The sequence below is a fragment of the Podarcis tiliguerta genome (genome assembly GCF_965153285.1).
Source record: "Podarcis tiliguerta genome assembly, chromosome: 6".
In the NCBI taxonomy this organism is placed as follows: domain Eukaryota; kingdom Metazoa; phylum Chordata; class Lepidosauria; order Squamata; family Lacertidae; genus Podarcis; species Podarcis tiliguerta.
Window position 1 is genome coordinate 50,717,040 of NC_139539.1, and position 24,319 is coordinate 50,741,358.

Here is a 24,319-nt window from a genome sequence, read left to right on the forward strand (position 1 = left end):
GATATCACTGATGAGGAGTCTGTGGCCCTCCATATATCATTGGACTCCAGTTCCCATCAGCCACAGCCAGCATGGCTAATGGTCAGGGGGTGATGGGAGTTATGGTCCAACAACATCTGGAGGGTCAAAGGTGGCAGGCACCCCTGAGCTAAAGGCATGAGGGAGAACAGAGCAAATCCTGTGACAAATCAGAAGTCAACCAGCCTGCTTTCAGAAAGCAAGCAGTTTTCTGTGTTTAGCAGAATCAGTCACTCTGTGTATGTCCACTTGAAGAACTCTTGCAGAAGAAAGAAGTGAGAGATGCTAGAATGCTTCCTTAAAAACTTTCAATGAAGAAGCTGGAGGTAGGCATCCCAGTCACACCAACACCTCAATTGTTAAGAAGCAAAAGAGTCATTCCTCTACCCGCTGCCCAGGATGCATTTTCCCCTCCTGATTTTTTCCTTCTCCTGATTTTTCTCTGAATGAATGGAAATTTTATATTTCCAAATCTTATCAGATACTTAATGACTCAACAAACTTCAACTTTAAAACACATTTCTGTCCAAAGACTGAAAGTGCACGTCTTGTCCAAGGCATCAACATTTGTGGAGAAGGAGACTTTAACATCCTCTACTAGAGCAAAACAAGCTGCTTCCAAACTGTCACGATTTTTGAGTGAGATTCAGTCACTTACTGACAAATTAAGGTTAAGCAGTTAGCAAACCACTTTTTTAAATAAAAAACAATCACCCAGACTTCTTGTGGTATGGAAAGTGATAGGGCAATGCAGCAGAAAGTGCAAGATAACAATCACTTGACTCAGTTATGTATAACCTCCCTGCAAACAAATCAGAAGCAGCTAACATTGAATTATCTCCACTCTTTGTACAAGCAAACTGAGATGAATGCTCAATAAGCAGGTCTGGGAAGAAAACTGCAAAGAGTACTTTGTCATGCAAGTTAACATTATTTTATATTTTTACCCACTAAACCTTGGATGTCTGCACTCTGTCAGATGGCACATCTGTGAAAACAAGAAATGTTTTTCCTGTTTAACAGCCAGAACCATCTGAGTTTGGACAACAGCTTTGCTGCAGACCTGAATAATTGCTTCATGGTTTTCATCTCTAGAGATTGTCTTTGGAGAGGAAAAAAAGAAGCAGTAGAGGTGCTGATGCAACTAGTCCCAATATGGTTAAGATACATTTAGGTCTATGAAGCCCTAAATGGTTTGGTGGGACCATGATACTCGAAGGACTGTCTTGTCCCCTCACGTAAACTGGTCCACCCACCATGTTCATCATCTGATGCCTTGTTCCATCTCCAAGTGCCCTCAAAGGTATATTCAGTCGCAGAAGAACCTTTTTGGTTGCACCACCCATATCACAAGAACACCTTCCCCCACGAGCTTCACTTGGCTCCCATTCTTATGGTTGTTTAGTGAGATGTAAAAACTTTTTGAAAAAAATCTTCCAGGTGTTATATCGGCTCTGGATTTTTTAAAATACTTGATTGTGTTTAAATTAGCTCCACCTCAACTTAGTCTTCTTGTCTATTTGTGTTGCACATTATTATAATTAGGGGTCCTTTCTGGGGACCAAAAGGCAACAGAAACTTCATTTTATAAACAAATAAAATGTTCCCACAGTACCAAAAGTTAAGTATTATTATTTTTAACTGGTAATGGGGGTGGGAGGAGAGAACTTAAGGGGAATCCATCCTGGCGTAGGTGGGAGAAACCTAGCCTAACAGACAGATATGAGGGAGTTTTGCACACGTCATCATGTTGATGACATTCTGGTAAACTGGGTTGGACCTGGCCACAAAAAGTTCATCAACAGCGCACGGTGAGGCTTTACCCTTTATCTGTTCTCTTTTTGCAGCAAAACAGGAAAAGGGAGGGAGTATCTGTGAACCCACAGCTCTGTTTGTAACTAGTACTGCTTTCACTCCCCAGGCCAGGAGTCCTCGTTTTAGTCTCACATCCACCGACTCTGCCTGAAGGTGGGGATGAAGCTAACCTAAACATGAGCATGAAAGAGGCTCCACATACGTTGATAGTGATCAATTAGTATTTGGACCTAAGTTCTTATGGATGTGCACTGCAGTGGGGAGTAGGGACTAATATGGTGCTGTGTCCTTCTGCTAGTTCAGTTAAGAATACAGTAATCCATTAGCTCTATTCACAAAAACAACCTTTGCATGTGTATAGAGGCAGAATGGGACTGTGACCACTGATTCCACCTATGGTGTTGTGTGTCCTGCCGACTCTGACTCTTGACTTTCATGCCTAGGGCTTCTGGATCCCAAGGGCAGGTTCAATCACAATACTAATTAGGGGGAGGAAAGGGAATTCCTGACTCAATTCAGTAGGGGGTCTACTCTCACCAAGAACATGGTATCTTGGGTTGCCTGGGCAGGAGTAGTTTCCTTCTTCAGGCCTCCATGTTCAATGCAATAAGACTGGGAGGGCGGGGCCACCACATGATGATGGAGGTTACAGCCAGGAAGTACAGCCCTCCTGCATTGCTGACACATGAAGAACCATTGAAGATAGGGGTAAAAAATATACACAGGCAGGGGAAAGAAGATGAAGAATTTGTGCTCTTATTAATCAAACAATTTAGGGGTAGCTTCTGATATAACCAGAAGAAAGGGTGCATGTACCACATCACATTGCTCAGTGCAGAGTTTGCTGCTTAGGGATAGATTTGATTACCTTCTCACAGGCAAGGGGAAAATCAGAATGTCTAACCATGCTTTATCTAGGCTGGAGGGTATGAATACACTGTGGGGGCCACATAAGGGCCGATTTCCGACCATCACCTGCATAAGAGGTGATTGGTGCACAGATAGTGCTACCAGAGCACTGGTTACCTATTCAGTAGGGTGAGAGTATGTGCATACTGTACTGGAATAAGTCCAGGATTCCCTTTCCTCCCCCTAATTAGTATAGCGATAGCCCCTGGGCTACAGAAATATGGGTCAGTGGCTCATTCAAAAATAGCAGCAGCATCAGTTGGTTAGCCTACTTTAGCTCCACAAATTTCACAAATGCCCTTGAGAAAACAGCAACCACAAAGCATGCATTAGGAAACGGGGGGGGGGGGGGCATATTTTTTAAGGGTATTTTTAAATTTCTTTCATTGTGTCTGAAATTTTGCAAGATTCCCATATAATTTTATTGAAGGGCAAGGTATAAATATCTTAAATAAAAATAAATAAATAAATGTTAAATAAATAAAGGAATGCAGATTGCCACAGGATATTGAGGGGGCCCTTCCCCCTCCTTGAAAATTGGGGGGAGGGCAAGGGCCCTCGCCTCCCACCAGCTGGTGCCCCTGTTAGGGAATTACTGTTGCTGTTAGTGATATTATTTTTGTATCTTTATTATAATTTATGTGGAAATTGTTCTATTTGGTTGTGTACTTTTTGATGTTTTATTTATTGTTTCTGACTACTTTTGCTGTGTTTTGAACTTTTTCATGTTGTAAGCTGGCTTGAGCATGGTTTCAACTGTAGAAAGGTGGCATACAATTAAATGATTATGTATGTATATTTGGCAGTTTATACCACACAGAGCTACAGCTCCTGGCACCCTTAACAAACTCCATGCCCCAATATTCTTTGGGGTAAGCCATGTGCTTTTAATGTGCTTTAATTGAATGGTATCTATTCAGTCACTGTACAGCTTGGGGATAGTCCTATAACCACCACCACCACCTGCAGTGTGGAGTGGTGCAAGTGGACAAGGGAGAAGCATGGAATGAGGATGTGGATGCATTTAGAACATATGGATTTGTTGCATTCAGGGTTGCTACCTTGACACACCTTTGGTCACAGTTTGCCTGTAGCCTGCTATCATATCACAGTTGTGATCATAACATGTTATGATGCTATGTGATCATGATACAAGCGAGAAGCAAGGTGGGAGACTCAGTTTGTGACAACATGCACCTATGGAAGCCAACAAGACTCAACAGTGGAGCATCTCCAGTTATCCTAGGCTCAGAGCCTAGAAAGGCATCACTGCAAAAAATTACCTTTTATTATAGAAATGGAAAAAGAGCAGTGGCCAACTATATCAAGCGAGGCCTATTTGAGACCCTCATGAAATCAGTTACTGTAGTAGAGAATACAGTCGTACCTTGGATGTCAAAAAGAATCCGTTCCAGAAGTCCGTTCGACTTCCAAAACGTTTGAAAACCAAATTGTGGCTTCTGATTCGGAAGCTCCTGCAGCCAATCATAAGCCATGGAAGCCCCATTGGATGTTCAGGTTCCAAAAAAACGTTCGCAAGCCAGAACAATCACTTCCAGGTTTGCGGCGTTCAGGAGCCAAAACATCTGAGTTTCAGGGCGTTCAGGATCCAAGATACGACAGTAATGTTGTTGTTGTTGTTGTTGTTGTTGTTGTTGTTAATTGCATTTATAGCTCACCTTTCCTCCAAGGAATGCAATATATCATTCTCCCCTTCCCCATTTTATCCTCCCAACAACGCAGTGATATAAGTTAGCATGGGAGAGAACAATTAGCCCAAGGTCACCCAGTGCGTTTCATGGTCAAATGGGGATTTGAACCCTGGTCTCCCAGGTCCTAGCCCAGGAATCTAACAATGACAGCACACTGGCTCTCAATGTTTTTTCAATGTTTGATCACAGAAATGGGGTGATAGTATTTGGCCTACTATGTCAAGGATCTAGCAATCGAATGCTGCCCCAGCCTTTGCCAAAGATTTTACAGCATGGTAGTTTCCATCCCCTTTGGGCGCAATTGATACAGCACAGAAGGCTGGCTGCTCCCTGAGGCAAAGTGAGCACAGACCCTTTTGTTGCGGCTCCTCATCCTTCTGGCCCATACATGGTATATGTGGGGGCAGGGGAGAGGATGCACACAAAGAATCGACCAAAAATAAAGGAAGCGTCTAGGCATTGTTGCAAAGGAAACCGGGCACAACAGGACTCCCCTCCCCTCCCCATTTTATAATGCCTGGTCACCAGCTTAGGGTGGTTTCTGGTAGATGCCAGAGTCCCATTTACCGGCTGCTCCTGAACTTCAGCTGCTAGATTTGGCTTGTGTGTGTCAGCTGGCGTGAAATCAGCCCGCAGGGCTCAGTGTCGGCCTCGAAGGGGCAGGTGCCGCCAGAACAAAGGCTGCAGCACCACAGGAGGCCTTGCTAAGGTCCTGTAAAGAGAACTCAGATAGTGGAGTGGGAGCTGGGAGAGTAAAATTCAAAGAGAGTATGGTTCCTCCATTGCCCTGAAAGGGGCAGCACAATCTCTAGGGAGATGGTAAAGGAGGGAGGGCACCACAGAGGCAATACAAAGCTGGAAAAGGGATTTTTATACCAGCATATATTTCTAGTGCTTCCTCACCAGCCTATGCATTGCTCCTCCTTGGTCAGTTCCTCTTTCCAAAACTTTAGTCTCTTACCCACAAAATCTAAAATCATAATATCTGCAATAAAGCTGAGAGAATATTGGCAGCTTTTTTGCTCGAACTCTGAGACATGCACTTCTTATCCTGATGAAGTCTGCTCCAGAGAGGGCGATTAGGTTCATTTCCAATAACAGAGGGGCAAAAAGAGCTCACAAACTGAAATTGATGCTTGGATGTTTTTTCTGCAGATAAATGAAGATGAAGGTTGAAGCTGTAATAGCAGTTTTATTGATACCAAGCCCTGGGTGATGTGTTGCTTTTTTGGTATGTTTTTATTGCTAGGAAATAAATATGTAAAAATAATATACAAGCTGTGTTCATGAGGTCTGTGGTGGAGTGGGATAGGCTATGACAATTTCTTCTGTTTATATACCAAAAGAGATGAGAGTGCATGTATTGCCAAAACAAGAGTAGTATTAAGCCTTTGCAGCAAAAACCTTCTATTGCTTAGCTAATGAGATCCAAGAATAACTATTGCCCATTAGGAATCGTCTGACTGGTTTTAAATTAGTCCCAATTAATATATCATCAAGGCACAGTTGCCACTTTCCTGAGTGTTTGAAGGCCAGAATCCCATTGGGCTGATGGATCACATGGGTAGTATCCATGCCAACATCCCCGCCGCACAGAGATAGGCTGCCAAAAGAGAAATAACTACTTACGTTCCATTTCAACAAATGGAAATACGTGGCTTTAAAGAAAGTGGATAGGGCGCTCTTAAAGAGAAAGCATTACCACCTCAAATTTGAAGCTCCATCTACACTATGCATTCAAAGTAATATGATATCACTTTGAACAGTCACAACGAGCCCTCAAAGAATCCCAGGAAGTGTAGTTTGTTAAGGGCGCTATTCCTCTCACTGAGCTATAGTTCTCGGAGTTCCCTGAGAAGATGGATTGGTTGTTTAACCACTCTGCAGCCTGCCCCCAATCACACAAACAATCCCATGTCTTTTATATATTCATCACTGGAGCTGCGTATATTTAGAACCAGCCTAATCTGAAGGGAATCTGAACTGTTCAGCTGACTGACAACAGGATGTCCTAGTAAAGGTCTTCCGCCCCTTCATGTAAATTAATCTAGGTCTCTAGGATTGACAGGCACTGTGAGGAGGAGGAAGAAATGCCACTCACCTGAAAGGCTTCACAGGCCTGCTCCACACTCAGTGTGTCCTTGATGAATTCAACACATAGCTGAAACAATAGAGGTTGAGAATCAGACTGTGCAAGACAGAATCTTGAACACACTTGTAGCACTAGCAACAACCCAACACTTTCCTGAGATCCTGAGATCTACAGCATTTTTGGAGCTACAGCCTCTCCAATTTGGAACAGGAGACCTACATTGCTGCTTTGAAATCTGTTCTCTGAACTTTGTCTCTGTTCCAGTTTGACCTTCAATGAGGTTTTCTAAGCAATGGCACTGCGAACTAAGGGCTGCTCCACATACTGCTGCAGAGAAAACAGACCCAAGATAGCACCTTCTTTCTCAGTCCCACAAAACCCAGTGCAAGGCCACACCCAAATTGCCTTCTCTAGCCACTACAGATAAATGCTTATAGCACCTATGCAATCTAAGGGACATCCCATGCCACAGGGAGGGAACTGAGAACCAGCGTGGAGTTACTGTTAAAGTGTTGGAAATGTAAGAATAATAAATAAACAAACCTTTCCCCTTACCCTTCTATTTGAAAAAGAATGGACTAGTAAGAGCACTACACAGTTTCTCTTCAACCAGCCACATTTTGCATTAGGTGGAGCTTAATGGGCAGCCTTGGAGGCAGGTTTCGGTAGGTGGAGCTGGGTGGGAGAGTGATAGTTCTAGCCCCTTTGGTTTATAAGAAAAAATAGTAGGCTTTCTGAACCATGGAAATAAGGTCTGCTAGAAAGCAAAGTTTATGCCATTTTGCGCTATTTGCTGCCTTGGGAATTGACTTCTCTGCATTTGTATAGTCAGAGAGATTTTTAAGTTAAGCTTCATCACTCCCATTGTGGAGTCTGAGCAGCAGCCTGACCCGCACTTCAACCTTGGCAGCTGCTGCAGCAACACTGAGAGACTGTCTAGAATTTTGCAAGGCAATCATAAGCTGGACGTCCAGGTGAAGTATACCAAGCAAGTGACAAAAGAGTAATGATTCAAAAGCCAGAAGTGAGATAAAAATAACAGTAATAATAATTAACAGCAGCAGCAACAACAATAATATCCTCATCACAACAACTATAACTATTAATAAGAAATACTGGAGCAGAGTTTGCTGGACTGACAAAACCAGTGAAAGCTTTTGAATTTCATTAGTGAGCAAAGATTGTAAGATAGGACCATGTGAAGGTCATGCAAAGTAGAGTGATGTCATCCCTGTCTGTGACACAGTCACCCGGCTCAAAATAACCTCTCTGTGCTTGCAACTGAACAGTGATTTTCAAGTGCTAATGGGTCAAATCACACATCATGTATTGCAAATGTCACTTTTGCTTTCTGACCCAGATGCATACTACTCAGTCTCACCCACACACTTACACCAGGGCTACATGAAGTGGAAAAGGACTGCAGACTACATGCATTACAAGAGAGTATGTGCATGTTGTTTTTAATTAAAAACAACAACCGCAACCAAAAATAGCATTCCCTAATAAGGTAGATATTCTGTAGAATTACAAATATCCTCTTGGACAATTTAAAGATTTGAAGATATTAAATTCAGTCTAAAACTAGGCTGGGAAATAAATTAGGGGGTTTTTTTATTGGAGAAGCCAGGACATGGGACCTTCTGCATGAAAAAAACATGTGTTTTACCACTCAGCTATGGAAGGTACTGACGTTTTTCTGTGGCAGTAACAGGGGATTTACAGGAGAGGATGTGCCACCCCCCCCATGTCCTGTCCTCAGAGTTCGTCTGCCAACTACAAAAAGAAAAATGCTCCAAACCTCCCTAGCACTTTTACAGAGATGATTAATTACAATAACAGGTTATTTCATGAATCTTTACCAGAAGAGCAAAGAAGAGGAGGCTTTTAGTATAGTGTCATTATGGCCAAGGGGACTAAGAATTAAAAATGAACCAGCTGGGAATGTTTCAGGATGACCCAGAATTTAGAGCCAAACGAGTCCCAGTGTTGAATAATGAGCCTAGATGCTGCTGGTAATAGAGGAACTAAAGCAAAATTGACAAATTGGATGGATCCGTACAAAGCTAAGTCACATGGGACGAATTAGTGAGAGACAGGTTAACAATTTAAAAATGAGTGTTAATGGTGGTAAATGGCTAACATAATCACCTCAGTAGTGAATCCATGAGATAGAAGTTAAAGTGAATACAAATTTAAGCAGTACCCCATGCACAGACAGTTAAGATCAAATTTTGATGATGGTGGTAGCTGGCTAAATTGTATCTGTACAAATGCTGTCATACTCTGTTCTAAAAACAATCAAACTGGCATTGGGGAAATCTACAGAAAGTTGGTGCAAGAAAGACCACTTTGCAAAGATAGCAGACAAGTGGACTAAAGGCCAGTTCAGTCTGCTAATAGGGAATTTTGCCACCATCCCTAATCCCAGTTTTTTTTCTGGAGCAAGGCACTGTCTTCCACTCCCATACTTTGTGAGAAACGCAGTTGCTACTTGGCTTTCTACCCCCACTCGCACTCTCTGATTTCAAAGCTATAATTAGTTTCCTAGCAATGAGCAGAATGCCAGCAGATTGGGAGCAATAAGTGCAGCGCATGCAGGGTTTTCCCCAAGGACGGAATTGATGAGCGTGATCCTTCCGCGCCTTCGTTATCACTGCCAACTAAACATGACACATAATAGCCAGGAGTGTGGGATCCTCTCTTTTTCAATGACAGTCCCATTCACTGTGGTGCAGAATGAGCCAGAATTAGCTTTTGTTGAATCACATACTTTCATATTCACCATGAAGTACAAATGAAAAAAACTCTCATTGTCAACTGGTCTTCAACCAAGGAAGCAGGCTGGCTAAACAAATATATTCTCTTGCAAAATAAATCCTAGAGGGAACTAGGATTTAATGCTGAAAATATTAAAATTGGAGTCAGATGGAACATAATGGAATTGAAATCAGAAATAAGTGACACACATATTTTATAGACATGGATTTAGGACCAAACTACACCGTTGATTACATGGTAAGTTTGCAATGAAGAAGTGACAAGGGAGGGGGTGCTTAACCATTCACCTTTCTTTTGTTTTTCATATCTACTCCCTCCACCAAGAGAGGTTTAAAATGCAACAGAAACATTGAATTCTGGTGCACGCGCACACCCCCCCCCCCCCCCGTAAAATGAATGCACTTTTCATCATGTAGCACGACCCTCTTTAAATTGAATAGTTTGTCCTCAGTAGAGCATGAGACTCTTAATCTCAGGGTTGTGGGTTTGAGCCCCACATAGGGCAAAAGATTCCTGCATTACAGGGGTTTGACTAGATAGCCCTTGTGTCCCCTTCTAACTCTACAATTCTATGTCTCTGTTTGTCAAGGAACAGTAACATGACAAAATGGAAGAAGAGCTGTGGAAAATTGGTGGTAGATACTAAATGCTACACAGCAGCTTTTTTTGAACCTTGGATCTCCAAATGGCCAGCAGTAAGGATTTCTGAGAGTTGATCCAACAACATCTATGAAGCTGGGAGTTCAGCAACATTGGACAATGGAAAATGATTTTAAAATTATTAGACAACATTGCCAGAGGTCATGTAAAGAAAACAGGATGTCTTACAATAAGACACATCTGGTTTCTTTTTGAGAATGTGCTTATGCAGTACAGTGACAGGGAAATGCCATGCACGTCTACTCAGAAGGAAGCTCTCACTAACTGCAATGAGACTTAGTCTCAGTTAAGCAGTTCCACTTGGCTCTAGTGAGCACATTGTCAGTAGTACTCAGAATTGCCATGCCATCAAGAGCACATTTGCTCTAGAGAACCGGAGCTGCCATTTAGTTGAACAGAGCCTAGAAAAGAAAAAAACATGCAGGCCTTCTAGACATGGGAATAAAAACTTGGATAACCTTGGCTTTCACTGTGCTTACGTTCTCTCCCAGTGCTCCAGCTGTGGCTTCTACTTTCATGATTACCTGGAATTGTATCCTCATATCCTGATGACCTTCCTACAACCTGACTCCATACGGTCGGTATTTTGTAAGCAAATCAGAATGAATTGTCAGTAAAAATCAGGCAGAGTCTAATCCAGGGGTGCCCAAACTTTTTTCAAAGAGGGCCAGATTTGATGGACTGAACATGCGTGGGTGCTGACCAAAGTTGTTGAGCTTATTTTAGGATTAGGATTTTACCCCAGGACATAAGGACATATACTGCCACGGGGGCTGGATTAAATCGACCGGCACACCGGATTAGGCTCCCAAAACAGCCTTCAGACATGCCTGGTTTAATCTGACCACTGTGTTGACTCTACACAAGCAAATCAGGATGAGTGCTGAATAAAAAAAGGTTATCTGAAGGACACCATAGAGATGAAATAAGGAAGCAGATGCAACTGACATGTTTGAAAGCAGAACAAATAGCCAAGCTTTAATTCTGATGTATGGTTATCATCAGCATAAAATGATCTAATGACATTAATAGCTTCCTCTCCAAGTTATAAAACTGTGTTTAGAACTGGAATGGTGGGGTTTTTTTAAACTGTCAAATTAATGCATTAGAAAAGTTAGAGTAGAAATAAAATCTTCTGGAGAAGAGTTTATTAGAAACTACTGATCACATCCCTCCTTCAGCTTTTTCACACAATTACAAGAGCTGTTAGAAGCTGGATACTTGATATTTGATAGGTCTCATGCTTTCTGCCTTTTAGAAACTCTTGAAATCAAATAATTGACTGTACAGACAGTACCAGCCAGTTCACACATCAAACCTTACTCCTGCTGTTGCCGCTGCCAGGGATGAAACAACCCAAACAAACAACAAGCAGTAAGTCAAGGACAAACCTTGGTTACCCACTGGCAAGAAAGGGGTGGGCTTTCTACTGAAGATGTTTCCTCAGATACATGGGCTCAGGGTATATAGTACAGTATATTGTAGGTCTGTATATAGTGTTGGTTGGAATGTGTGAGAGCACCAACAATGGTCACCACAGAGATGTTGCAATGAGGGACACTGTGTAAGGAGAAAGCAAACCACAATACGAATAGGTCTTTAAACAGGGTTGTGACCACTACTGCTCCACTCCAGGAAGCCGTAAGGCAACAGAATTTCCAGTGTATTCCACAACAGAGCTTTCCTTCCCATTTAGTTGGTAATCAGCCCTTAAGAAGAAGAAATTATGAAAGCATAAATGACAAATGTCTCCACTAAGAGGAAACTGTCATGTCACTATGGCAGCCTTGCACAAACTAGCTGTTTTTACGACAAAGAAGTTAAGGACACAGGGAACCTTTTACAACCCCATGTGCTGCATCACCTAACTAAATGAAGAGATGACATTAGCACAGTCTTCCCAGAGCACTTGATACTTCACACTGGTTTGTTATTTTATGCAGTTGACTGGTCATCATACAAGGCCACTTTATCCCAAATGGTGAGAACGCACCTATCACCTGACTCATTAAGAGAGAGAGAGAGAGACAGAGCAGGCCAAAGAGGTATTTATTTATTATTGTCATATCCCACCTTTCCTCCAAGGAGCTCAAGATGGCAAACACGGTCCTCTTACTCTCACTCCCATTTTATTCTCTCAGCAGCCCTGTTACGTAGGTCAGAGTAAGAGATGATGACTGGCTGATGGTCAGCCAGTGAACTTCATGGCTGAGTAGGGATTTCAACCTGGGTCCGCTCAGTTCTAATCCATCACTCTACCCACTGCAGTGGGGAAAGCTTTTTGGCCTGCAAAGGTGAAGACTGGGAGGCAACGTCTTGGAAAGTTAAGGAAACTGACTTGGGGAAAGAGGAGGGACAACACATCAAAACATTGTTCTAACCCAAATTTGCTTTGGGAGGGAGAAGCAGAATACTGTGCAGAATGGCCAAGGATAAATAGGTATCCACAACAGCATGTAAAGCAACTTGATGGTGCATATTTATCCTTCATCCTTGATAACACTAAGGACAGAGCACTTTGGGCAAAGTGAGGCAGGGAACATGCCCTTCTTTCCTGCCAAACTGGATTGATGCTAAGGGATGAATTCTCTTCCACAGCAACTTGGTAACAGAAATCTCTATCCTCCTTTAGACAGTAGCTGCAATGTACATAGGTAGTGGGAATTTCTGCCAGCCATAGAAGCTGTCTGTGCCAGACTGGAGGAGGAGCCAACATTTATGGATTTTATAGCTTATTTTTTAAAAAAAAACAGCTGCAGGAGCATCTATGCTATGTCATGCCAGTGCAAAGGCAATCTTGTGACATGTGAAACCAGGCCAAAGAGCAGCTTTTGACATACAGAGATGGAGGAGGTGGAGAAGGAGGAGGAAGAGAGATGGGAATTGTAAATGCCTCATCCTTCCTGTTTCTTCATAATATCGGCAATGCAAAGGCTGCCATGGTTGCATAAGAAAACTGCAGCTGAACGCAGCACCCAAAATAGAACCAGTGCGGCAGAGATTCTGGAGAAGTTGGGCATTACTCAAGGCTTGGTTACGGCCTGAAAACAGCCACTTGCATTTAGATGCTTTCTGAGCTTTCTACAGATTCCAGCAAAGGAAGATGAGGAGGCTGGCACTGAAGTTGATTTAATTGTATTTTGCTGCACATATTATCCATAACAGATCCCAATACAAAGTCCTAGCTTGCACTGGAGTATACAGAGCACTTTCCTATATTCATTCACAGCACTACTGTTTCCCCAGAGACTGCTTTGTGCTCATCAGATAGAGTGTGCCCATCGGAGAGGCAGTGCAGTGGAGTTGTTAGCATGTTGCATTAGGAGCAGGGAGGCTCAGGTTCAAATGCATTAAGAGTAAGAGCGGTTCAGTGGAGCGGCCTCCCTGGAGAAGTTGTCAACTCTCCTTCCTTGGAGGTTTTTAAGCAGAGGTTGGATGGCCTTCTGTCACTGATGCTTTAGTTGAGCTTCCTGAATTGCAGGGGGTTGGAAAACATGACCCTTGGGGTCCCTTCCAACTCTACAATTCTATGATTCTATGATTATTTCTCAGCCTAACAACAGGGTTGTTGTAAGGATAAAATGGAAACCATGTAAAGAAAAAGGAGAGGATCCCCAAATATAAGTAACAAAAGCCAAAGCCACAGGAACCCAAGTGAAAATGAGTGATATAAAAAATAATAATACTTAGAACATTAACAGTTGTGCATATGAACATGTGTAGGTGTGTGTACATAGACTACCAAATACAAATAAAATGATCTTAGCCCTTTCTTCACCCATTGGAGGGGACAGGCAGTAGGCAACTTGGAAAAACATTCAACTGTACTGATGGTTACAACAACATGCACATGTGAATTGAAACACAGCAGGGAGGGAAGGAGGAACAACCTCACTGCTTTTTAAGCTGGTAATGTATACACAATACTGAATTAATAGTAATTTAGGCTAAGAACTACTATTAAAGGCACAGGTGCCCTGTCCTCCTTTGCATCTGGTCACAGTCACCCTCCATGTTTCCTGGAGAAACCACCAACTTTACGTCTGAGCCATCTGCCATGGTTTCAGGCAACTTGGTGATCTTTGTTCAAAACAGGTCTTAATCAAAACACTGTCACACACACTGCAGCCCTAACTGAAAGACCACAAGAGGTAATGATTAACCAGTAAGTATGAACATGCGAAAGGCGTGTCCAAGAAGTGCGTTCAGCAGCACTAATGGCTTGGAAAGGGGATTAAACACACTACAGCATAATACGTAGGGGCTGGGGAAGGGATGGTGATAGGTAACTACAAATGTGGCACAGCCAACAACACTTAATAAAAATCAGTTAAGAAAGCTTGGGCAAATCATTCAGATCATGACTATTTGCAAGGATTGCTCAACAGTGGAACTGACTCCCTCAGAAGGTGGTAGACTCTCCTTCTTTGGAAGTTCGTAAGCAGAAGTTGGATGGCCACCTGTCATGGAGGCTTTTGTTGAGATTCCTGCATTGTAGGGGGTTGGACTAAATGACCCTCGGGGTCCCTTCTTACCCAGTACTATTTTCTGGGGGTACGCATACCCCCTAAACATTTTGTTAATCTAAGTTTGGCCTCATTGAGGGGCAGTATTTCAATATGAGTAGGAAAATGAGAGTAACCCTAAACATTTTTTTAGGGGGGGGAAGCACTGCTTCTAACTATACAATTCTATTATTCTATGATGTACGAAACAATTCAGGAAAACAGAATTGGCTCTGTGCAGGATCTCCATGTAGACGGAACATATAAAGCACAGATTTGCAAGGCAGTATGGCTAAGGGTGGCGCTGTGGTCTAAACCACTGAGCCTAGGGCTTGCAGATTGGAAGATCGGTGGTTCGAATGCCTGTGACGGGGTGAGCTCTCATTGCTCGGTCCCTGCTCCTGCCCACCTAGCAGTTCAAAAGCATGTCAAAGTGAAAGTAGATAAATAGGTACCGCTCCGGCGGGAAGGTAAACGATGTTTCCGTGCGCTGCTCTGGTTACGCCGGCTCCCTCGGCCAGTAAAGTGAGATGAGCGCCACAACCCCATAGTCATCCACGACTGGACCTAACGGTCAGGGGTCCCTTTACCTTTACCTTTTATGGCTAAGGGCAGCAAGCAGCACTGCTGTGGGTTTGGGGCGTAAACTAAGAGGCAAAGCATGCCACAGAGAAGGTGTGAAAAGTTCCTTTGTGATCCTATTGACAACCTGGTATTTAATGTCAAACTACAAAGGTCAATGCCCTACAAAAGTGATTAGCAGGGTAGCTTATTAGGAAAGTTTTTTTTAAAAAAAAGGAAAAAAGCTGTTGGGTTAAATAAAATTGCCACCTTCTTTTTCTGGTAGATTTCCTGTGACAGACAGGCAAAATGTCACAGGGTGAATTTCATCTTGCCCTTGAGCTGTCATAGGCCCCTTTCAGAAAAAAGTTGGCATTTGTATTGTGAGATAAAAAGGCTATAGCAAGGAACCATTTAGCACAGAGTTGATTAGGAGCCTGGAATCTTCAGGCAGGGCTAGTGTTTGATAACAGGGGCTTTTATTGCAATGACTTCTTGGTGCACATCTGGTTAAGATGATCCAATTTTGTTGGCCAATATCCTACAATGATACTGGCCTTCATCTGATTCTTGACTGGAATAGGATGGACAGATCAGTCTATTTTTATTCCACATCTATTTCACATGTGTTTACTCATTAGTTTGTTCCTTTCTGTTTCCAAATCAATCTGTAATTTAATAAAAAAAAATCCTTGCAAAATTTGAATTTAAATACATATCACAAAAGAGTTATTAAAATACAACTTTCTTGCAATGTACACATTTCTAAAAGTATTTTTTAGCACAAACTACAGGAAGTGTGTTTTTTTGCATTTTGTGGGTGGGGTGTTCAACAAGAATGTTATAATAAAACTTGGAAAAAATCCTAAGGATAATTATCCACTGGAGGCTGGTCCATTTCAGCAAATTGGACATTGCCCCACAAACCTCAACCAGCCCCCAATCTGCCTGTCTTCTTATTTACAACCAGTCAGGTGGGTGGCTCTGCCTGTCCTTGGCCATGGCTCTAGTTCCTATTGGTCTCTTGCCTGCTCCAACGTGCACCAGCCAGTCCCCACTGTTGTGTTCCACTCTTGTCCAGGAAGTTCAAAACAGATCAGTTCAGTTCAGACTGAACAAAATTCTCATCCATTCCCAGACTGGAAACCACAGCCAGAGTTGCTTATTTGAAAACTAGTCAGACCATTCATGAAAGGTGACTGTACATTGCAATTATAACTCAAACTTCTTCTCAATGTGGTTGATATTTCTGTTGTAAATAGAAACCAGTAGTATAGTTCCAGTCACCTGAAGCAGACATGTCCATCGCTTGTTTTAGAAAGTGGTGCTGGTGGGGAATACATAAAAGTAATTTCAGACTTTCAATAGCTGGTTACACCATTCTGTGTTGAAGTCATATACACATATCACATTTTTTGCTTTTCTGTCACCTATACACATTGATAAAAACTCAACATCCATAAAGTTTTAGCCTCCACTAGTTGTCCCCAACCAACCATACTGGAAACACAGGCCTGCAACCCCCAGGAAAGGACAAGGTATGCTGCTATGATTAGAAAAACTGTAATTTTAAGGCCTACTATCAAGTTACATTACTGGTACTGCTACTACAAGACCTGAGAAACAGACTCTGAAAAGTGAACATGGTATCTGAAGTCACACTAGACTCAGTACTCAGGAATGCAGTGCAGGGGGATTGCCTGGCCTGGCACATGGCAACAGACTGGATGATCTCAGTTTCCTTTCCCACCTCTGTGGTCTGGAGCTCGGCGAGCTTCACAAGAAGCAGTTGGACGGGAGCCAGCTGGCTCTAGCTACCAATTTCTAAGCCCTTAGTCATTCTCAGCTTCCCAGGAAAACCCCTTTTCCACCAGATAGGTGTTCCATGCTAGGTATTCCTTTCCTCTTGTGCTACCAGCTAAGCTTCTGCCCCATCATGCCCACATTCCTTTCTCACTACAAGTGCCACAGGAGCACGTTTTTGGTACTGCTCATCTCATGTGTCGCCTCTTCCTAGCTATAATGGGTTCCTGGCCTGGCCCTCTTCCTTTCCTGTGTGCCGGCAATATGTGATCTACTAGCTATTAATTTGTTACCAAGGCAATGTGGTAACACAGAACAGCTGAAAAACCACTGCCCTATGGTCCAGTTGTGGTTCAGTTCTCTACATAAATTTTCCAGAGACATTTGGCTGACCCCTGTTGGAAACAGAAAGTTGAAAACTAGATCAGGGATTTTTCATATCTGTAATAATTTTGGTACATACACTTTGAAACAAGTTTGCTAATATGTTCAGAAATGTTTATCTGAGTGTTTATTGTTTAAATTTTATGTAATTGCTTCATGTAATATGCTCCAATGTAAACCAAGTTGTATCTGAAAACAACCATGTTAAACAGTTTAAATATGGAAATGAATAAATACAACACCCATCCCCCCCCCACAATGCAGGGCCCTTATTTCATACCCAACCAAATAATTCTTCTTATATAAAACCTGGTATGTCCAGCCAAATAAACATGTACATGAATGGAACATATTTTCCAGCCTGAACCTTAAGTTTACCTTCAGAGACTACGGTCTGCACCTATCAAGTAACCACCAAGGAGATGACTTTTGCTGTAATAGAATCAGGTTATGGAACAGCTTTGTCTGGGTACCACCTTTGTGGTCTTTTCAGTGACAGATGAAGACCTCTCTCTTCATTCAAGCCTTCAAACAATTTATGTAGTCTGGGCCTCTCAGTTTTTCAATCTGTGCTTTTCAGTTTGCACCTGTTATGAGCTTTTTTGTAAATTTTGTATTTTGTGGTCTACTTTATATTTACATATTGTTGTATTTTCCTTCCACAAGTGGAAAAGACTCTTACCCATGTAATGGAACTTCCCTCTCATCTCCGCCCTCTCGTGCTCCCCAAAAATCTACTCCAGAGGGTTAGGGGACACTCCAAAATAGATCTGAGGACAGCAGAAGGAGAATCGGACAGGGAAGAGAAGTCCATTGCACAAAGAGAAGTCCATACCCTCAACACTGGATATAACATGTTGTGTTTTCTTATTTATTGTAATCCACCCAGAGAACTTTATATTATGCGGCAGCACACATATGCTGAAAATAAATTAAATAAAACATGTTGCCATTACCAGAATGCAAATTAAGCACTGGGAACACTTATTACTTGCAAAGACTGGAACAATACAAACAGAGCTAAAAATGTGAGCCTCTTTGGGGTCAACTGCTCTGGCTTACTTGTATATCCTCAGTGTATCAGTTCCAGGAACTCTAATGGGTTTACCCTAGTAGCCTCGGAATGCAGCTTTGTTTATTTAGCTTTTATTTCTGCAGGCTGGTTATGCCGATGATATTTCCTAAAAATAACACTCAGATAACCCTATGCGCCTTCTGGGAATAGCAGGCTGTGTTCTACTACCACCATCACCACTCTATTCTGGCTCTGGAATGGGAAGTTATTATACTAAAAGCAAAGGCCTGGGAGCTGGGGGCGGGCGCTGTTAAATCATCACAGAGCACATGGGCCCCAGCCAGCTCTCTGCAGCTGCTGACCTGCAGACAATGAGCAGCTTGGATCCATGGGGCCATGCCAAGGGGTTGTATTTCCAAGACCTCTTCTTGGGGAAAAGCATAACAAAGATTTGCTCCAGCTCATGGCTGGATGGATTAAGGGGATCTCTGTTCCTTCCGCCCTGACTAACTTTGATTCAGAACAATCAGCTGCATCCCCCGCTGAAGTGAGGGCAATTTTTAGCTTCAGTCTGGGCTTTGCAATACAGGTCAGCTGTCCCTAAGTCCTTCTGCCAGCATATCCCCCTCCCCACCCCCCTTGGAGCAAAGAGAAGCTTTGGAAGGGTGGCATTTAAATTGGGAAAACAGCAAGCGGAGAGGAAAATTAAACCCTCTGCCCCCAGCATCATGGTCCTGATCCCCATCTGCCTACCAGCTTCTTCTACTTTAAAAAATGAAAGAGGGGATCCTGATGACAATGCCATGTCTAATTTGATGAGTCAGTGCCATTTTGTGGTACCTTTAAGATGCACTTATCCCAAGGGCATCTGGTCTGCTAATCTTGGGAACCCCCCCCCCCTTTACATACTATGGACCAGCCACACCATTCTGAGGACATGGTATGTGTGTGTGCGTGAAACGGAACCAAAGGAATGGTGTTCCAATTCACTACTATCCAAACTGCGGGCAGAAATCCCAGAAAAGTCTGAAGCCACAGGTGTGATTTCTAGACTTGAGTATGTTTTTGTTAGCTACATCCCACTCCCCTAACCCCAACTCTTTCAGTATTTCTCCCAGTTCAAAAGGTAAGGCTTGCAGGGAATTCCCTTGATTATGCTTTGAACAATTGTGCAGATTCTGCTGTGCTCATTTGGGCAGATGGGCTCCGTAATTTCCATGATGGGAAATAACACATGTTTCTTTTAAACTGTTTCTTTATAAGCATACACATTCATTGCTCATTAGGGTGTGTGCACTGGTGTAATTCTTCCAAGAGGGTTTTTTAAAAGGCAAGACAAGGGTGGATAATGCATTCCTAGGGGCAGGCCATTTGAAGAACTTGTGGTCCTCCAGATGTTGCTGGACTCTACTTTCCATCCACCCTGGTCAGCAAGGCCAGTGATGATGGGAGCACTAATCCTACAACATCTCCACAAGTTCCCCATCCACACACAATACACACAGATGCCTGGAAGAGGCAAATGGCCAGAGGCATACCTAAAGGTTGGCTAAGTTGGCCCCCACCAAGGGTGCAGGCCCAGTAGGGCACAAAAAATGCACCTCTCCTTGCCGATACATCTCCTTGCCAAGGGTGCAAGGGAGCCTAGGTACACCTCTGCAAATGACCAAATACAAATAAAAAAAGTCACGGATTTGGTGCCTCAATTGTCACCTAGAAACTCTATGTATTTCTGTAAGCAACATAAGCAGTGTAAACCAGAACCATGTAATATAGGTACAATTGAATAATACGCAATGCCTTTCTGCTAGGGTGTCTCACCTAGAACTATGATCTGAAGGAACATGATTTAGAAATCTAACTGATGCTAAGCAGGTCTGGGCGTGGTTAGCGTCTAGCTGGGAGACCTCCTGACAATCTATACATGCTGCTTGAGTTCCACTGTGAAAGAAAGGTGGGATATATACTTCGGCTGTAGGCTTCAGTTTTCCCTTGCTCGTTTCATTTGCTGATTGAACTTCAGAATGCCCTGGGCACCTGATACGTTTGTGAGTACGTGTTGTGAGACGTGTTATGAAGTGTCTCTAAAACAGATAATGAGAGGGGCATAGCAGTGCATTTTCCTGTCTCTATGATCAATTGTTCTCTTCTGTTGTGGGTTACAGTACCTAGTGAAGCATTGTGACCCCCAGCCCTTCAACCTAACAGGGCAGCACGTCTCCACCTGGGTGGCCTTTACAGAATCCTTGCCTTCCCTAGCAGTGCAGAACAAGGAATGCAGCAACAGGTCTTGACATGCCTATGGAGTGGCAAGTAGGAGAGAGCTGCTCAAATAGGTCTATTAATGTACTGAACCAGCTAGTTTATCTGTCCAAGTGGGCCAAAACACCTGCCATTTGTGCTGAGCCTCTTCATCAGACTAGATGTTAAACAAACTGGGGGAGGGGGGGGAGGCTCTTTTGGTATTAAAGCCATAACATCTGCATTGATCAAAAATTCATTTTTGTTCCCCAGTCTCAGAAGGGGTATGGCTGTGGGGTGCAGCTGTGGGGGTTTTCCTGAAGAGCACCTGCACTTCTGACTTTACCACTATACCACTGAGTTTGCCAGCAGCAGCTGACCCAATTAATTTCACTCCTAAATAGAAAGTGCTCTTAAGCTGAGGGGCAAGTCCGAAAGGGAGAGACTTGCATTCCCCACCCCCCTCCTTAAAAATGCGGTGTGCACACTTATACAGAGGTACATAAGCATTCATCTTTTCATGATTTTGATTTTTCTAAAACAGCTGTAAAAGAACTCAGCAAGTGTGGGAGACTGTGATATAACTCCCAAATGTGCACAATATTCATTGTAGCGTGGCTGGCCACACTTCTGGAGGTTAGTTTTGATTTTTCCAGAATGCATTGAAACTGGGCATGAGTAGAGCTTTAGAGGCAGTGTGGCTGCATGTGTTAATTCCATCTGGAGACTGGCAACAGGATAACACCAGTCTCCTGATTTATGCTGAACCAAAGGAATTGCAGATCCCCTTAAACACACACACACACACACACATCAATTTTTGGCTCTCATCATTATGCAGAAAAGATTGGAAATGTCAGGTGAGCACCAAAGGGTTTTGAAGGCCGTTGCCAAGACACGGATTTGAACATATTTAAATAACAGAAAGTATATTTCACTAATGTCAAGCTACTGTCAAAACAGAGTATGCAAAGGTTCAAGTTACAAAGCACTTGTATTTCTCAAGGCCCTGTGAACGTGTAAAGCTCAAAGGTATGTAGGGATGCCAAAAGTCCTATGCAGGGCAGTGCGGAAAGGTCCTACAAATAATCTGCTTGTATAAACATTTACAAGGGCCTGATCTCCTGGCAGGGGTTTCTCTCATTCCCTGTTTGTCACATCAGAAGCTGTTAACAACCCTGCCCCACTCTCAAAGGCATGCTCACATGTCCCTAAGAAACATCAGATGTGTCCGGGAATGGAAGCCGTCTGCGTTCTCAGGAGTTCCCAGCAGGACAGGTTGTAAATGATAATCAGAACAAAACGTGGTGTTGAAATCACAGGCAAGAAGAACCCAAGCCTCTTCCCAGATGTCTCTCTCTGCCGCTTCCCTGAAGACAAGGGGAGTCCAAGGTTGCTTCCAGAAGCCGTTTTATTGAGTTTTCATTCCAATTTGTTTGCAGGAAGATTAGACAGCATTGTGTCAAGCAAATTTTATCTCACATTTTCCAGTGCATTTCCCCATCACTTTTTCTTACCGCCAAAGGTCTGGTTTTGTGCAGCAGTTCCAAATTAACTTCAATGGTGCAACCTGAATTTGCCAGTATGTGATTAAAGCCCACCCCAAAATAGAGACAGTCTGTAAGCACCCTGTGTTTCTCCATGTAATTCAGTTCCCATACTGCACGGGTACCTAACCCAGCTCTATTGCTGAATCTAACTAGCTGAGTGTAACCAGGATGACCTGGAACCATATGTTAGCTGCGCTGAGATCTCTGGAGGAACAGAATACAAATGTGGTGAACAGAAGTGTGGTAAAGCAGATGGCATACAATCCCCTTCCTGTCAAATTCCTATCAAAGTTGTGGGGGCAACCACACCAGGGTGATATTAGGTTTGGTATCCAAGGCGTTTGTAGGTTCCCTTCCAGCTGGATCCTACAAAAAATGAGGACATGCCTCAAAATGGGTTGGCGAGTCATTTTGCCAGCTAAGTTATGGAAGAGTGGGTTGTAACTGGATCTGAATTTAGCTTTCAGCTTTGTAATTTATTTCATTTATGATATTTTGTTTGATTAATTTATTGTTGTTTTCTATTTTCTATTGACCACAATAACCCAAGGACTGCCTCTGCCTATATGAACCAACTCAGACCCTGTGGTCATCATCTGAGGCCCTTCTTCCTCCTGTGCCTACTCCACAAGAGGTCCAGATGATGGCAACAGAAGAACAGGCATTTTCTGCAACTGTTTCCCATTTGTGGAATACTCTCCCCTGGGAGGCTCACCTTTTGCCTTCATGAATATTATTACATATCTTTGGCTAATTAAACAATCTATGGCCTTTTAAACTGGGGTGGGGTATTGTTTGGTTTATTATGTTATGCATTTTTGTGTCTTTATATTGAAAACTGCCCTGTGATCCTTGGATGAAGGATATAAATATTTAATTTAGACCAATAAAAGTATTTTATTTTTACTTTCCCATTCTGCAACAAGCCCCCCACGTTTGCTTCACGCTTCCTCTCCAAACAGTTCTGCAGTGCTGCTGTTGCTAACAAATTCTGCGAATTGATGGTTAAGGGGAATTATTCTAATCCTGATCTGTCCCTTTACATTCTGGCAATCACATATTGCCCTGCCAGTATCTCTGACTAGAACCTTTTTGCATATGGATGAATTTACAAAAGCTCTGAACTTCTGCAAAGTGACAAAGGATAAAGGTAGAGAGAGAAGACCTTTCCACCTCCCCTCGTCATGGAATTTAACAGACTGTGCAAATATTTCAAGCCTTGTTTAAATAACTCTGAAGGCAAACAGTAGAGAGTCAGCGTGTAACTGGCTGAACAGCAGATAACCTCAAATCAGGAAGAAAGCCTAAATCTGGTGTGTGTTGGCTTCTATTTGGGATGAAAAAAGGGAAGGATGGATTTCTGCAGTAATTGGTGAAGTAGGGTAAATCCAAAGTAATATATTTTGGGATGTGTAAGGCACACACACAAAGACCACAAGAGGCTGTCATCTGAAAAGGCACACAAAACCACCATATACATCCACCCTTTGTCATATTCTTCCTAGAATTAAGGTCTGCCAGATAGATCAAGGAACCCAAAGCAAAGGCTGGGTTCACATTACAACCTCAGAATGCACTGAAGTTGTTGTTTTTCCCTAGTGCTTTTCATTGCTCTTCCCACCCCGCACCAACTCTGCTAGCTATTCACATCAGCATGACTTCATTAATGTCAGATTCATTTCTGTTTGTGTTTCACCAGGGAGTGTTGATGGGGAGGGAGCGTTTTTACTCTATGCAAAGGTGCTATCACTTTTGCTAGGGAAGAATTAGGAACAGCTTAAGGGCTCCAATCTGTGTTAAGCAGGTTTGAGAAACAACACATCAAACTAGTATTTTATAAGTACAGGATACATATGCATTTTGGATAGTGTTGTGTGAACACAGATTAAAAATTCAGGGTCAGAAATGCACTATATCACTATTTTTCTTCAGGTTATCATAATTCATTCATTATGGTTTTACTTCCCCACCATTAATTATTCCCATTAGTCTTCTTGCTCTCCTCACACTTCCTTTTTATATCTACATAACTACCTCTGTACTGTGAGAAAACCTCAAATGAAATCCATCACGACTATCCATTCACAGTCATTTTCTAAAACTTTCTCTTCTGTTTAGTCTCTTAGAATTTCCCCTTAAGTGCTAAGACAATGATACCGATTCCTTTTCAGTTGCCTTCCGTGAGATACCCTGTGCTGCATGTGTGCAGTCACAAGAATGGAGTTCCCTGCTATTCCCTTACAGCCTCAGATCCTTGTAACAGATGGGAAACT

At 42.7% G+C, this 24,319-nt stretch overlaps 1 protein-coding gene across 1 annotated transcript in view; it reads right to left on the reverse strand.

The window, feature by feature from the left end:
- Positions 1-24,319, reverse strand: part of BTBD19 (BTB domain containing 19) — a 47,882-nt gene that overhangs the window by 9,244 nt on the left and 14,319 nt on the right. The window contains exon 4 of the mRNA XM_083447831.1: positions 6,556-6,615. Within this exon, the coding sequence (XP_083303957.1) occupies positions 6,556-6,615 (60 nt within the window). The remainder of the gene's footprint in view (positions 1-6,555; positions 6,616-24,319) is intronic.